Source organism: Chrysochloris asiatica, unplaced genomic scaffold (genome assembly GCF_000296735.1).
Source record: "Chrysochloris asiatica unplaced genomic scaffold, ChrAsi1.0 scaffold00038, whole genome shotgun sequence".
Lineage (NCBI taxonomy): Eukaryota > Metazoa > Chordata > Mammalia > Afrosoricida > Chrysochloridae > Chrysochloris > Chrysochloris asiatica.
Genome location: NW_006408556.1, coordinates 22,525,508 through 22,540,482, shown reverse-complemented (window position 1 = coordinate 22,540,482; position 14,975 = coordinate 22,525,508). Strand labels below are relative to the sequence as shown.

Below are 14,975 nucleotides of genomic sequence, written 5' to 3'. Positions count from 1 at the left end.
AAAACCTTATAAAAACTGGTATGTAACACAATAGGGGGTCGTCTTCAGCTCCTGGTTTTAGGAGTCTATGTGAGGGTGGACCCCAGCGCGTTGGCAAATGTCGCCTTGGTCTCCTGGTTTTAGGAGACTGTGAAGGTGGACCCCAGCGCGCTGGCAAATAAACAATAAACCTCTTGCTGTTGCATTGAATTGGAGTCCTGATAATCTTTTTGGGGTCTCCTAATTGGAGAGGCCACAGACGGGGCCTAACACAGCAAGTGACTATATAACACTGAGTCTTAAGTCCCACTGCCTCTTTTTCTGTTTCCTGACAGAGCATATTGTTGTGTGTCGTCAAGTCATTTCTGACTCATAGCAACCCTCTACGGGGTTTATGTGGAGGAGCTGATGGGTTTGAACTGCAGACCTTGGTGGTTAGCAGCCCAGTGCTGGTCTTTCAATGTCATACCAGAACTCCAACAGTACACACTACGTCTGAAAAGCTGCCATCTGAAATCACAGTACATCTTTAAAAACCACATCCTTAGGAAGGGATTTAATCATCTCTGTCACTAACAACATTTTTACTTCTAGGGCACTGAGGTCATCGTTTTACTAACTTCAGTACTTCGGGATCGCACACAGTGGGAGAAACCAGACACATTTAATCCTGAGCATTTCCTCAACTCTAATGGAAAGTTTATCAAGAAAGATGCTTTCATACCCTTTTCAGTGGGTAAGATATCTTACTTGAGAAAGACTAGGTTTGAAAAATCTGGAGAGATGTGGCCTTGTCTCTGAACTGTGTTAAGGCTTTGCACTTTTGCATGTGGCACTAAACTTCAGAAATATGAAGTGTCAGAAGAGTTGTTACTTTGTCTTTAAATTAGCTTTTGGAGCAGTGGTGCTGCAAGGGTTAAAAGTGCTCAGCTAATAACCCAAAAGTCAGTGTTTCAAACCCACCAGCCTCTCTTCCGGAAAAAGGTGTGCCAGTCTGCCTCTGATAGATTTACAGTCTTGAAAACCCTTGGGGCGGTTCTGTTTTGTCCTGTAAGGTCACGATGAGTCACAACTGACTCAAAAATGAGTTTTGGTGTTTAGTATACGATATTATGCACTGGAACACCACTTTCTGAGGGAATCTTTGGAGATTGCTATGGCTGAGGCAAAAATAAAGTCATGAAAGTTTGAAGAGAAAGTTCAGTAAAGAGATCATGGGCAGATCACTTCACATCAACCAAAAAAGCTAGGCTATTTTTAATAGGTGGAAACACCCATGTTTCCCTTGGAATTCTTTGGGTGCGTGTGGATGGGGAAGCTTTCTATTATTATGGTGGTGGTGCTGGTGGTGATTGGTGGTTATGTGCCGTGGAGTTGGTTCCGACTCATAGCAACCTTGCACAGGGTTTCCGAGGCTGTAAATCTTTACGGGAGCAGAAAGCCTCATCTTTCTCCCGTGGAACCACTGGTAGTTTTGAACTACTGATCTTGAGATTAGCAGCCCAATTCGTAACCAGTAAGGCTGCACTCAGAGGTATTGATGGTTAAATAGCAGAATTCTTGCATTGTGTAACAAAGACTAGCTTCTCTTACAGCCAGTGTGCCTCAGAAGGAGCCACTACACATTGGTTCCTGGAGACTTGTGTGTTGCTAGGATACTGAATAGGTTTCAACAGAACGTTCAGTCTAAAACAGATTAAGAAAGGCCTGGTAATCTATTTGACCAGTGACCCCCTAAACATGATAATGGTGGATTGGCAACCAATTCTAGGAATGGAGCTGGCAGTCTTTACAATGGCTAACAACACAAACTGGGAGACTTGAGTCTTGAGTCTCAACAGAGGTAGAGTGACAGGCCCAGGCATGTCAAAGTAGAAGCCGACTGTTTTTGGCTTTGTTCCTCAGACTTCTATGCTGGATGCGTTCTAAAACCCACCATATCCGTTTCTCAGGTCGGCGGATGTGTGCTGGTGAGTCATTGGCCAAGATGGAGCTTTTCCTTTTCTTTACCAGTCTCATGCAGAATTTCACCTTTCAACCACCGCCTGGAGTCTCCCATTTGGACCTGGACCTAACCCCTGACATTGGCTTCACCACTCGACCAATGCCTCACAAGATATGTGCTCTACCCCGTGCCTAGGCTCTGTGTGGGGTCCACAGCTCCAGGTCTCGGCGTTATTTTGTGGTCTTTCGTATAGGTTTCCTGCCAGCCAGGATATTGCCAAGCACTGCTGCATTATTTAAGCAGTCCTCAGACCCACCCTCACAGAAGGTTCTCAAATCAGATTGAAGTGAGTTCCTGTACTAATCACTAAAAACTTTCCTTCTGCCATTCTATAGCAAAGAACAAACAAACAGCGCATTTGACACACAGAACTTTATTTAGTGCTCCAGGTCTTTATTTTTCAAACATGAAACTGTTTTTTTCCAAGGCATATGAAAAGGGCAAGAATCAATCAATAGCTATCACTAAAGAATATTGAACAGTTAAATGAGAATCACACTAAATATGAAATATCGATGTCATTCAAAAAGGGAATGGATAACAGCTCATAGATTGTTAGAACAGGTAACCTGCTGAGGTCAGAAAGCAAAAGCTCCCCTTCCTCACACAACTGAATCTTGAATCCTGCTGATCCCACATCCCTGTGCTCAATGTTCTGAAGTCTCGGTGAAGGCATGTGCAAGGAACACTATCAACAGAATAAAGAACTTATTGCCCGTTCCCCTAGAAACACAAAGCATCTTTGGCCTCTATGAAGTCAAATATACCTCCTAACCATCAATATATGATCCCCAGGCCAATATTTTTCACAAAGTGTTTTCGAATAAATCAAATGAAGAATAAATACTCAGATTCCAAGACTTCTTGGTAGAAACAAACGAAAGTATATCAAAGAAATGGGACCTACTAATCTTACTGTTTCCACATAACCATTTTTTGAGTTGTATTAACATATCATTGGAGTTCCATGATATATCAGTTAATTCTAAATTAGTCAGGAACAAATTGATTTAGTGAGCTGTTCTCTTTTACACAAGGAATAGTAGAAAGAGCTTTGATTATAGATCAGGACGCCTGAGTTTTAGTTCCAGTGCTTCTAGTCCTCCATCTTTATGAATTTATAACAACATATTGGCATTGGTGTTGACATCTACTGTGTCCGACACTTGAAGATCATTCTTATCATCAATATCACAAATGTTGTGTTCAGCAATAATCATAAAATAAAAAAACAATAACTCTGATTCTTTGGATATAGTCTATTATAATATTATGCAAACAACTGTCCAGTAGCCAATAAATGAACTTGAATCAAACTAGAAAATATATTTTAAAAAATTAAGACAATTACTAAATCATATCAGATATAATTTAAAATTTTTGATTCATTCTTTAGTTTTAAAATCAGTTAGTAATACAAAAGAATAAGTTTCAATGTTAAAGATTTTATTCAAATCCAGTAAAATATTTCCTATATGAACTGTATTTATATTTACCAAATAAAATATTACTTCTCATTTATGTTTTAAATTTTATACATTAAAAACTCTAAGTACATCACAATGAGGTACCACTTCACATTCAAAATAACTAATTAAAGAAAAAACAGTAGCAAGTGTTTTCAAGGATATAAAGAAATTGTGCCCTTCATTTACTGCTATTGGAAATGTAAAATGGTACACCTGCTTTGAAACAGTTTGGTGAAAGTTCTTTAAAAGTTTAACCATAAAATTACCGTAAAACAAAGCAAACATTGCAATTGAGTCATCCCAACTCATAGCAACCCTCTATAGGGTTTTGAGATTCTAAATCTTTACAGGAACACAAAGCCTCATCCTTCTCCTACAGAGAAACTGATGGGTTTGTGCTTAGCAGATTAATGCTTATTCCATCGTGCCATCAGCGCTCCTTATAGAATGGCCATGTAGTTGTTGTTAAGTGCCTTTGAGTCATTTCTAATTCAGTGATACTGTATAGGGTTTCTGAGGAGTAGCTGGTGGGTTTGAACCACCAACCTTGCAGTTCAAATTGACCTTGCAGTCCAGTGCTTCTCCTACAGTGCCACACCAGGACTCCACAGAATGACCATATGAAGCAGCAATTCCACTCTTAGGTAACCACCTAAATGAACTGAAAATGGAGTTTTGAAGGAAAAACAGTGACTTTCATAGCAGTATCATTCATAGTAGTCAAAAAGTGGTGGTGGTGGTATCCCATGGAGTGGATTCTGACTCATGATGACTAACTATATGGTTTCTAAGGTCTCATCTTTTCCCTTGGAGTGACTGGTATATTCACACTGCTTACCTTGACATTAGCAGCCCAATGAGTAACCCATTACGCTAGCAGAGTTCCTTAGTCAAAAAGTGAAAACAACCAAATATCCATGAACTGATGAGCGGATAAATAACATGTGGTACATCCATAAAATTGAAAATGATTAGTCATAAAAAGGAGTGAAATATAGATGATACATGCTACAAGTGGATGAATCATGAAAACATTATGCTAAGTTAAAGAAAGATTCTATTTATACGAAATGCCCAAGATAGGCAAATTCAAAGAGACAAAGTAAATTAGTGGTTGCCAGAGGATAGATGAGAGAAAAATGGAAAGTGACTGCTTAATTGGAACTGGGTTTCTCATTGGGGTGATGAAAATGTTCTGAAGCTAGAGATAATCATGACAGTTTACAATATTATGAATGTACTGGAAGATAATGAAATGTACACTTGAAAATGATTAAGATGGCTAACTTCATGCTATGTGAATTTTATTTCTATTAAAATATTCCAAGTAGTCACATAGAAAAGACAAAGTTGAACGGCTCAAATTCTCTTCTCAGTCACAATATTTGCTATGCCATTAATATATATACTGAATCTACTCTTTAACTCAGGAATACATAGGGATTGAAGACACAAACCACACTGGAAGTCAAAACAAAAGATACTGAACGCTTAGGAATTTACTCTCAAAATGAATACTTTTAACTGAGTGTGGGACACAAGGCTGAGAACTCTTCAAATTAACTTTCATGTGGAAAAAATATAACAGGGAAAGATAAAAATCTGTTAATTTGCAGCGTACATCTGTATCATTTAAACTCAGTAATCTAAGGAATTTATTCAGAATTTAAATGAAGAATAGATCTTCCATCAGAGGAGTATTTTATCACTAAGCACATGGTTATAAAAGAAAATAAATACACTTTTAGTCAAGTATTGTCATTTTTTAAATCTTTCAAGATAATGCAACCTTTTATAGTTTATGTCCTAGGCTAATTTGCAGACATTGCCCAGTCCTTGGCACACCACTGCATATAGCTCAACAGCAGTCACAGAATACTTTCTACTACTTGATGTAAAGTTAAAAACAGACATCTTACTTAGATTTTAAGGTTTTTCTTATTGGCAAAACCAAATATTAACCATAAAAAGACAGATGAAATTTTTCCAGCAATGTACACTTGTCTTATCCTGTTAAGAAAGGATAGTCAACAAATCATTACCTCTTATTTTAAATCTCAAATGTCTCTTGGTTACAGTTGGATGGTTATTTTTAGATGCCCTCCAGTGGGTCCTCCTAAGGCATAGTGGTCCCAGGTGCACTCAATCAAAAAACTGCCAGGTACTGGGCCATCCTGGTAATCTATGTTTGAGCCCATTGCTGTAACCACTGTGTCAATGGATCTTAGTAAAGACATCCTTTCTCTCTTTCTCCAGGGATAGTCCCTCCTAATGACATGTTCAACATACATGAGATGAAGTCTCACCATTCTCACTTTTAAGACTCTTGCTTGTACTTCTTCCAAAATTGATTTGCTTGTTCTCTGGCAGTCCACAGTATATTCAGTACTCTTCTCCAACACCATAATTCAAATGCACCAATTCTTCTTCAGTCTTCCTTATTCATTCATTGTCCAACTTTTACATGAACATTCCGTGACTGAAAATCCCATGCCTTGGATCAGGTTTACCTTAGTCCTCAAAGTAGCATGTTCGCTTTTGAACATTTTGACATTCATTTTAGTCTTTCCTTTCTTTATCAACCTTTTTCTTTATATATGATGTCGGATGTCATCTTTCTAGTCTGGTTGTCAGTCATTAGTGTTCAACATGTCAAATCTATTCTTGACACAGTCTCTAAATTATGGTTGTCGGAAGGCCAAATTATTAGCAGACAAGCTAGAAGTAATCTAATATCAGTTGGCCTCAGAAAAGGGGGAAGGCAGAATTAAATGCATCATGTTAAGATTAGCCAATGGTTGATCTTCTATTATTTCTCCCTCTTCTTCTCTTTATAAGCCTCATCTACATTTTCTTGAATTAAAAAAGTCTCCATATAATTATATCAATAACTGCCTAGAATAAATCATATGCTCAATTTTTGGTTAGTTTTGATTATTTTTAACGTACTCCAATATAACTGCAATGGAAGAGAGATGTTCTGATCTTGATGGCACTTAACAACAGGTGGAATTTATACACCTCGTCCTTCACTTTCAGTAAGGTGGCACTAATCCACTATATAATATTTATGTGACAATAGTAAGGGAGAAACTAGGCCAAAGCATATTCCATCCCCATAAACTCTTGTAAAACTGTGTGTTTGGATGTCTCTAAGAAAAAAAAAAAAACATAATGTTATTCTCAACAATAACAACAAAAAAATCCTGCAATTGGATTTCCCAGGAGCTAACTAAGCTTTCAAATGCTAAAACTATATATAACAACAGAACTTTGACCTACAAGCCAAAACACAGCATCTAAAGCAGAAAGAACAAAATGTTTAGAACAACCAGCTTTCCTATGTTTTACCCAAATATCCCTACCAACTTAAAGAAAGCCCTACAACGTAAAGAAAGCCCTAAACCAGTCACATGAGCCATGTTTTAGTTAGTTTCCCATGCTGACAGCTTCCAGTTAGAACGTACCAGGAGCCTTTGCTTATTCACTAATAAAGGAAACTGGACTATCCCTATTTCCATCTTGAGAAGCTAAAAGGTACAAAGATTTGCTTTTATACTACTTCAAGATCTAAGTAGTAACTGCAGTTAGTTATAAAGATGTTAGGTGTTCAAGAGTCAGAGCCCTTTGTTTTCTTATCTGAACCAGTTCTTTCAAACTCAGGCTCCACCTTTCTCCCACCCCCTTGCAATTCACCTTAAGTGGTTTGCAAGCACTGACTCAGTGTGCAGAAGTGTCGCAACTGGTTTGTCTCCAATAACTTCTGCCCTTCTTCCCTTAAGAGTTTTTGGAGAATGTGCTACATTTCCAGATAAGCGAAGAACCACATTTCTGAAACAATTAGAACTTCAATAATTAATCAATGCTTCACTAGGAAAAAATTTGAGGACAAGGCTCTCTAAAAAGATGCAGTAAAGCTTTCTATTTACTAATTTTCAAATCCACATATACTGTAATTCATGCTTCTGTTATCTCTAACCTTTTGAATAATTCTACAAATTAGTCTTTTCATGGCACTGTTAATAACTAAGAACAAAATACTTTTGATTTTTTTAAACTAAAAAGGAAGACATAGAACCACATATAGAGTATGCATCCAATGCTTCTCAGACACTAATGTAAAAACTAATTGTACTCGGTCTGCTTTTCTGAGATAACAAAACACCAGGATTAAAATTCCAAAGGGAAAACAAACTAACCAGACCAGGACCTAAGAAAAGTGTGAAACTTTTTCAAAGTCTTCCAAACATAGCACATATAATTTAGGTTTTTGAGCCTTGTTGTTGTTGTTGTTTGCCGGCGGAGTCGGTTCCAACTCATAACGACCCTGTATAGGGTTTCCGAGGCTGTAAATCTTTATGGAAGCAGAAAGCCTCATCTTTCTTCCATGGAACAGCTGGTAGTGTCGAATGGCTGACCTTGTGGTTTGCAGCCCGATTCGTGACCACTACACTACCAGAGCTCCTTAGGATAAGTCAATAAATCTTTATCACAAGATTAGGTCATTTCAAAGGACTTTAGGTGGAGGGTCAGAGGGAACGAGGAAGACCCCCATTGAGATGGATTAGCCAAGTGGCAGCATCAATGGGCTCAAGTGTGGCAACAATAGTGAAGTTGGCCCAGGATAGGGCAGTGCTTCCTTCTGCTTTGCATAAGGTCACTGAGTCAGTACTGACTCGATGGCACCTAACAAAAAGGACTTTAGAGATTCTTGTTAAAGTGCACATTTTAGATCTGGAGTGGGATCTGAGAGTCTGCATTTCTAATGCTGTTATATGTAAGATACTGTACGTTGATTCATGGGTCACAATTTGAGTTGTACTGATTGTTGTTGTTATGTGCCGTGGAGTTGGTTCCAACTCATAGCAACCCTGTACAGGGTTCCCGAGGGAGCAGAAAGCCTCATCTTTCTCCTGCAGCACAGCTGGTAGTTTCGAACTGCTGACCTTGAGGTTCGCAGCCTGATTCGTAACCACTACGCTACCAGAGTTGTATTGATAAGCTACATATAGTTTATATGAAGATAATATTAATATTCAGGAAATAATAAATAAATGTGTGTATGCTATTTAATATAGGCTTTGTGCTCCCGTAAAGATTTACAGCCTCGGAAACCCTGTTCAGGGTCGCTATGGGTCAGAACCGACTCGACAGCACTTAACAACATATTCATAAAAATGAGCCATACTGCTATAGAGGTTAAAGCACTCATCTGCTAATCAGAAAGCTGACAGTTCAAACCTACCAGCTGTTCTATAAGAAAGATGTGGCAGTTTATTTCCTAAAGATTTACAGTTTTGTTAACCCTATCAGGTAGTTCGATTCTGGCCTATAGGGTTGCTATGAGTCAGAATGGACTCAAGGGCAGTGGGTTTGGGTTTGTTTGTTTTGGATATACTCATAAAAGTGTATTATGCAAATACGTATGTATAAAAATATCTTATACATAACAATATTGGAAACATAGAAAATATTCATAGAAATTAGGGTTCATGTGTAGGGATGTAGGATAAGCACTCAGCCTCAAGGCAGATTTGAACTGCAAGGTCAGCAGTTCAAACTCAACAGCTGTCATCAGAACTCTATGGTGGTGGTGGTTATGAGCTGTGGAGGCAGTTCCGACTTATAGTGACCCTATATAGGGTTTCCATGGCTGTAGATCTTTACAGGAGCAGAAAGCCTCATCTTTCTTCCACAGAACCACTAATAGTTTTGAACTGCTGACCTTGAGATTAGCAGCCTGACTCATTACCACTACGCTACCAAAGCTCCTTCAGAAATGGTAGAGGATCACTATGAGTTGGAACAGACTCGACGGTACTTAACAATAACAGGGTTCATGGGTGAGTTTTGTTTTCTTTTATTTGCTGTGCTTTTTCCTTACAAAATGTTTCCTTCATTTTTCTTTCTTTCTTTTTTTTTTTATAAACAGAGTTACATAAGGCTTTATCACCAAACGCAGGTGATAAAGACAAGATTGAGAATAGCAAGCCAATGTAATGAATCTCAAAAGCAACAGAGGTTGTGGACAATGGGTTTTAATAGAGATAACATTTGCCTGAACCACAGTAGTTCAGAAGGGCCTGGCCTCACTCAGTGACATTCATCCAAAGGTCACTTGAGTGGCCAGAAAATCCCTATTGTGATTCATCCACCAAATACAATGACTTTAGATGGTCACATTCCGGGCTGATGTGGAGGTAAAACCAAAAAGTGCAGACCAAGTCATGCTCAGAGCTTTCTTAGTGCTGAGGATGCCCCATTTGAAATCACAGTCAGAAAGAACTCTGTGAAGGGAAAAGGATTCCTCAGGTTCCTCTCCTAGAATGAGTTCTGCATGGATCAGGAAACCTGCAAAGCAAAATCAACACTGGGTTTATCTTATTACTTTTTGTGTTCAGTAAGACATATTTAAGGGATGTGAGAAGGCCTGATAGTAAGCAGTTTACAGGGGAGCAGATACACTGGTAAGCTCTTTAAACATTTTTATAAAACCTCAAAAAACCTCCACCAAACCCATTGCTAACTCATGATAACTCCATGTGTTTGAGTAGAACTACTTCACTGTAATCTTCATAAACACAGATTGTCAGGCCTGTCTTTCTCAGCACCAGAGTAGGTTCAAATTACCAACTATTATGTTTGAATTGAGCACAAACTATGACATCCAAGGACTCCAACATATTTGGATTAAAGAAATTAAACTGAATGAATATAACTTAGACTAAAAGGAGCTAAAATGAAAACAAATTGTGTCTCTTCTGCTTTTCTAGATGACAGGGCATCAAATTTAAAACCCCACAGGGAAAACAATCTAACGTCACCAAGGCCTAAAGAAAGTATTCAAAGGATAATGCACTGAACTATGAGGTCAGTTTGAGCTGCAAGGTCGGTGGTTCAGATCCACCAGCCGCTCCTTGGAAACCTATACAAGGTCGCTATGAGTCCGAACTGCCTGGGCTGCACTTAACAACAACACTTAACAACAACAACCTCCAAAGAGGGTGGTGTGGTACTGTAGGATAAAGCACTGTGCTGCTAACTGAAAGATCAGTGGCTCAAAACCACCAGCATATCCTCGGAAACCCTATACATGGTCTCTATGAGTAGAAACTGACTCAACAGCACTTATCAACAACAACAGCCTTGATAGAGAACCAGCCAGTCTATGAGACCTTTCAAAGCTCTCAGCCATGTACCCTGCAATTTAGGTCTCTAGTCTTAGGATGAGTCCGTTTTGAAAAATTCAAGGAATGTTCTAATCCATTAAACTGAGAAAAGCTAGAGATAAATTCTTTCATTTAGAAGTACAAAGGGTTTCCTAAAACAACAGGTTTACGTTTCATAGGATTTCTTGTGTTGATGTCTTCTACTCTTTTTTGTAAAATAAAAGGTTAAAGTTTGGTTAGGATGAAAAGTGAACTAAACAATAGCAATGACAACAATAATGACAACAACAACAATAGCTAATGTTGTGTATTTATTGCTTGCCACATTCTAAGTACTTTTCATTTAATCTTAGGGAGAGAAAAAAAAAAAAAACTCTATGAGGTAGATACTATTTATTATCCCCATTTAACAGGTAAGGACATAGAGGCACACAGACACTAGGCACCCTGCCCAAGATCATACAGATAGTAAGATGTGAAACTGGGTTTGAATCCAAACAGTTGACCTAGACCAAGCAACTGAATAACATGATTATTTCTGGTCATTGTTAAAGAGACTTTTATTGTGGTCTATATTCAATGCTCAATCATCTGGGGAGTGTGTGTGTGTGTGGGGTGGGGGGGCGGGATGTATGGCTCACACCCAAATTTTTAAGTGCAGGTCTGAAATCTGACTGCCATAAAATTTAGCCTCCACTGGGTAATTGTTAAAGAAAAAAATGTTAATGAAAAGAGAAAATCGCCTTTTCTATCTGCTAATCCAAGTCCTAGTGTGGCACTGTAGGATAAACACTGGACACATAAGTATAAGGTCAGGGGTTCAAACCTACTAGTCACTACTTGGAAGTCTTACACAGGGTCATTATGAGTCGAAATCAACTCCCCCGCTCCTAAAAACAACAACAGTTGTTTTTCAGCAGTTCTGAACGTAGATGTGAACACAGATGAGTTCAAGTGCTGGATTCTCCAGAGGTCTCTAGGACTGGTAATCATTCACTAGTGGTGATTCTCCACCAATGCCATTCTAGTTCTTCTATTAAAAGCTGGAGATGTCCTCAGTCATCTTTATTTATTATTATTAAGTTGTCATCTTTTGACTCTTGTGTTTTGACTCTAGCCCTTTAGGAAGGGAGGGGAAATTATCATATTCTGTGTTTATTTAGTAAGTATGCAATTACTAGCCGTATGATCCACACAAGCCATGTAATCTCTAAGGCCTAGGTTGGCTCATCTGTAAAATAAGGACTTACTTTGCCTGTCATGAAGCAAGAGCTGGATCTGATGACCCTCTGAGGGCATTTCATGCTCTAAACTGAAAACAGGGCAAAAGAGGAGGGACAGGGTGGGAACACTGTTCAACCACTCAGAAGCTGGCTTAGTGGTACCCAACTACAAATTTAGAAGAGGGTTGTTGATGTTAACTCAGCGACCCTGTATAGGGTTTTCAAGGCTGTAAATATTTACAGAAGCAGATAGCCTCCCATTCAGAGCAGCTGGTGGGCTCAAACCGCAGACCTTGTGGTTACCAGTCCAGTGCTTCTCCTACAAAACTATTGCCCTCCCCTCAGTAATGGGTAGCCAAACAATATTGTTGTTGTTAAGTGCCATGAAGCCTGTTTAAGCTCTATCACATAGCCGTCCCCCTACCCGCCGTTATAGGGTTTCCAAGGAACAAATGATGGGTTTGAACTTCCAACTTGTGGTCAACAGTCCAGTGCTTGTCCTACAGTCACACCAGGACTAAAACTCATCTCTAAAGGAAGAATTTTGCTCCTCCCACATCTCCAGAACAGGCACAATAGCTTCCATGCGAGCCAACAGTTTATAAAAATGAGTGTTTACCAATATAGAGGAATAACAGAAAAAAAATTTAAATGAATTGTTTCAACACTAAGAGAGATTTTAGTGTGTTCAACAGCACCATTAGAAATGTACTCATCACTCTTGATTACCAAGCTTAATGATGAATAACAATAGACAAGAACGAGACACTCATTTTATGGCAAACAGTTCCATCTATCCTTAGATGCAGTACTTTTTTTTACAGAAAACATTTTTAACATTTAGATTTTTTTTTTTTAATTCAGTACATTAAAGACATGCTGAAAGCAACATGGCTCCATTTTTGCAGGACTGAATTATATATTGTTTGGGTGAAGTCCTTCTAAAGATAAAGGCTCAATCTTGTATTTTCCCCTTCTTTTCCTAACTTTTCTCTCTCCCTGGCAAATCTTTGGAGTAGGCGTGGGAGATGAAAAATGTGCCAATCAGAAGTGAGTGACAAGAATTTTAGTTGTTGTTTTGTTTTCTGGAGCTCACCCACCCATGCCTTTCTTTTTCAGTTTTAAAACAAATCTGTTTTCCCAACCACTCCCACCCTAGGAGTAAACAGACCAGACCTTCATTTCTGTTTCTAGATCCTGAAGAGAAAAGAGGAGGGTTCAACTAAAAGGTTATTGCACAATAAGAAACAACAACTGACTTTCTTATTTCAAAACTCCCATATTCTGCCAATTTGAAATACCTTTTTCCCCTGTCTTCTGAATGACTTAGATCTCGGGTCATCACGGTTTTTAAGTCACAAAAAAAGTGTTATTTTTCTTACAGTTCTGCAAATTGAGTCTGGTGTCCTCTGTCTTCCCTTAAGTGTTGGCGACAGCTAAAAGATTCTTTCTGGCGCCAGGGTTCCAGAAAAGCATGTTTTTTTTCTCTTTAAGGATTATCACAGATTTCTCAAAGCCGCGCATTCCTCAGGGTTCCTTTCTATTTACCCTCCTTGGAGACGGTGAAATGATTCTCTCCGCGACAAGGAAGCAGGGTGCCTCTCTCCATGACAAAAGAGCCTGGCGTTCCCCAGGGATTCTAGGGTCCACAAAACTGCTTTACACTCTGTGGGTGCGAAAAGTGACTGCGGTCATGGAGTGCTCCTCGGTCCTCGTGGTCATGCAGCCCTTCGTCCACGTGGTCTGCTGCACCTCTCGTGTCCCCTGATAATCCAAGACCCGCACGAGCACGGATTTGGGTGGGGCTTCGGAGTCTCCTTGCTGGGCTCGGGAGGGAGCGTCCACATGGTGGCCTCCAGGAATGTGCTGTTCTTGTGGAAATCGAGATGAGCAATCAGGCACCTGGAGGTCTCCACCTGCCTGGAGTAGGCTCTCCCCACCAGCCTCCTCTTGTCGTACAGGGTCCCCTGGAGTCCCCAACCACCTCTCGGGGTGCAAAAGAAAGAGTACTTTCTCTCTGACCCAGGTCTCTCGGTCTAGGTTCTCGCCAGCCAGCGATCCGGGGACCCGGGCTACCGAAGGGTCCTTCTTGGCGCGTCCTCTGCTTCCGCTGCTTTCCGTCTCAGCGAGATTTAGGGAGCCCGGGGCCAGGGAAGTCCCGCGCCCAGTTTCGCGCACAAACAACCCGGCGCTCCTGGAACCGAGGGGCGAGTTCACGGGATTCGAGGCTCCTGACGCCCCGGAAGACCCCATTCTGTCGGGAAGATAGTTCATTGGTTTCTCCCTTCACCAGATCACTCAGTAGCTTCTGCTAAAAATTTGAAAACGCGGGACGCACAGGCCTGGGGTGTGGCCTCCACCGCCTCCCAGGACTCCCCGCCCAGGAGAACTGGAGGCAGGATCCGCCTCAGGTGCTAACTGCCCTCTCCTTTCCCTCTCCTCTCCTTTGACCAGGTCCAGGGCTTGATACTCAGTTAAAGACAAAAAGCCTAACTTCATCTGAAATCACTTCTGTTCTCTTTCCTCTCCCCTCCCACTCCAGCTTCGCTCCCTTTGCTTTATTTCTGGTCTATTCCCATTTACTTGTCAGTTCTGCTCTAGTTTCTCCGTTTTTCTCCCACGGTGAGGTGCAAAAGACACCCACTCACTGGGTGTGTGGGAGGACATCTCCAAAGAACTAGGAGTTAGCTAAATCTGAAATGCCCAAGACAAAACGTTTGTTTTTGCCTCCTACTCCCCATTACTCAAAGGAACAAGAAAGTTTTGTTTTGTTTTTTAAATCTGATTTAATCAAATTCTTGTATAAAAAGGATTGCATCTCCACTCTGAATGTCTCGCCTCCTCTCCCCACCATGCTAACAAAATATCCGAAGTAGATCAAAGCGTAAAATGTTTTTTTTGAGAAAATGTTTGGTCGCTTGGTTTGTCCAATATCAGGACATTATTTAGCTTTATGTTCAGATTTGGTGAAAAGTTTACAGAGCAAATATTTTCCATTCACCGATTCATACAAGTTTGGTTTCATACCATTAATTTTAATCCTCACAATCTAACAGGGCTCATCCGTCTGTCTCCCTGTGTTTCACGTGTCCATGTCCATTCTCCTTCCATATCCCTTCCTGCTTTCTGA

General features: G+C 40.0%; 2 protein-coding genes across 2 annotated transcripts in view; one reads left to right on the top strand and one right to left on the bottom strand.

The window, feature by feature from the left end:
• LOC102826603 (cytochrome P450 2K4-like) overlaps positions 1-2,119 on the top strand; it is a 39,626-nt gene extending 37,507 nt beyond the window's left edge. Inside the window, exons 8-9 of the mRNA XM_006860615.1 lie at positions 574-715; positions 1,932-2,119. Coding sequence (XP_006860677.1) covers positions 574-715; positions 1,932-2,119 — 330 coding nt within the window. The remainder of the gene's footprint in view (positions 1-573; positions 716-1,931) is intronic.
• An 11,385-nt stretch (positions 2,120-13,504) lies between these two features.
• LOC102826223 (chromosome unknown open reading frame, human C6orf141) lies at positions 13,505-14,098 on the bottom strand. Its single transcript, XM_006860614.1, has one exon. The coding sequence runs from the start codon at positions 14,096-14,098 to the stop codon at positions 13,505-13,507; it is 594 nt and encodes a 197-aa protein (XP_006860676.1).
• Between the last annotated feature and the right edge of the window lie 877 nt (positions 14,099-14,975).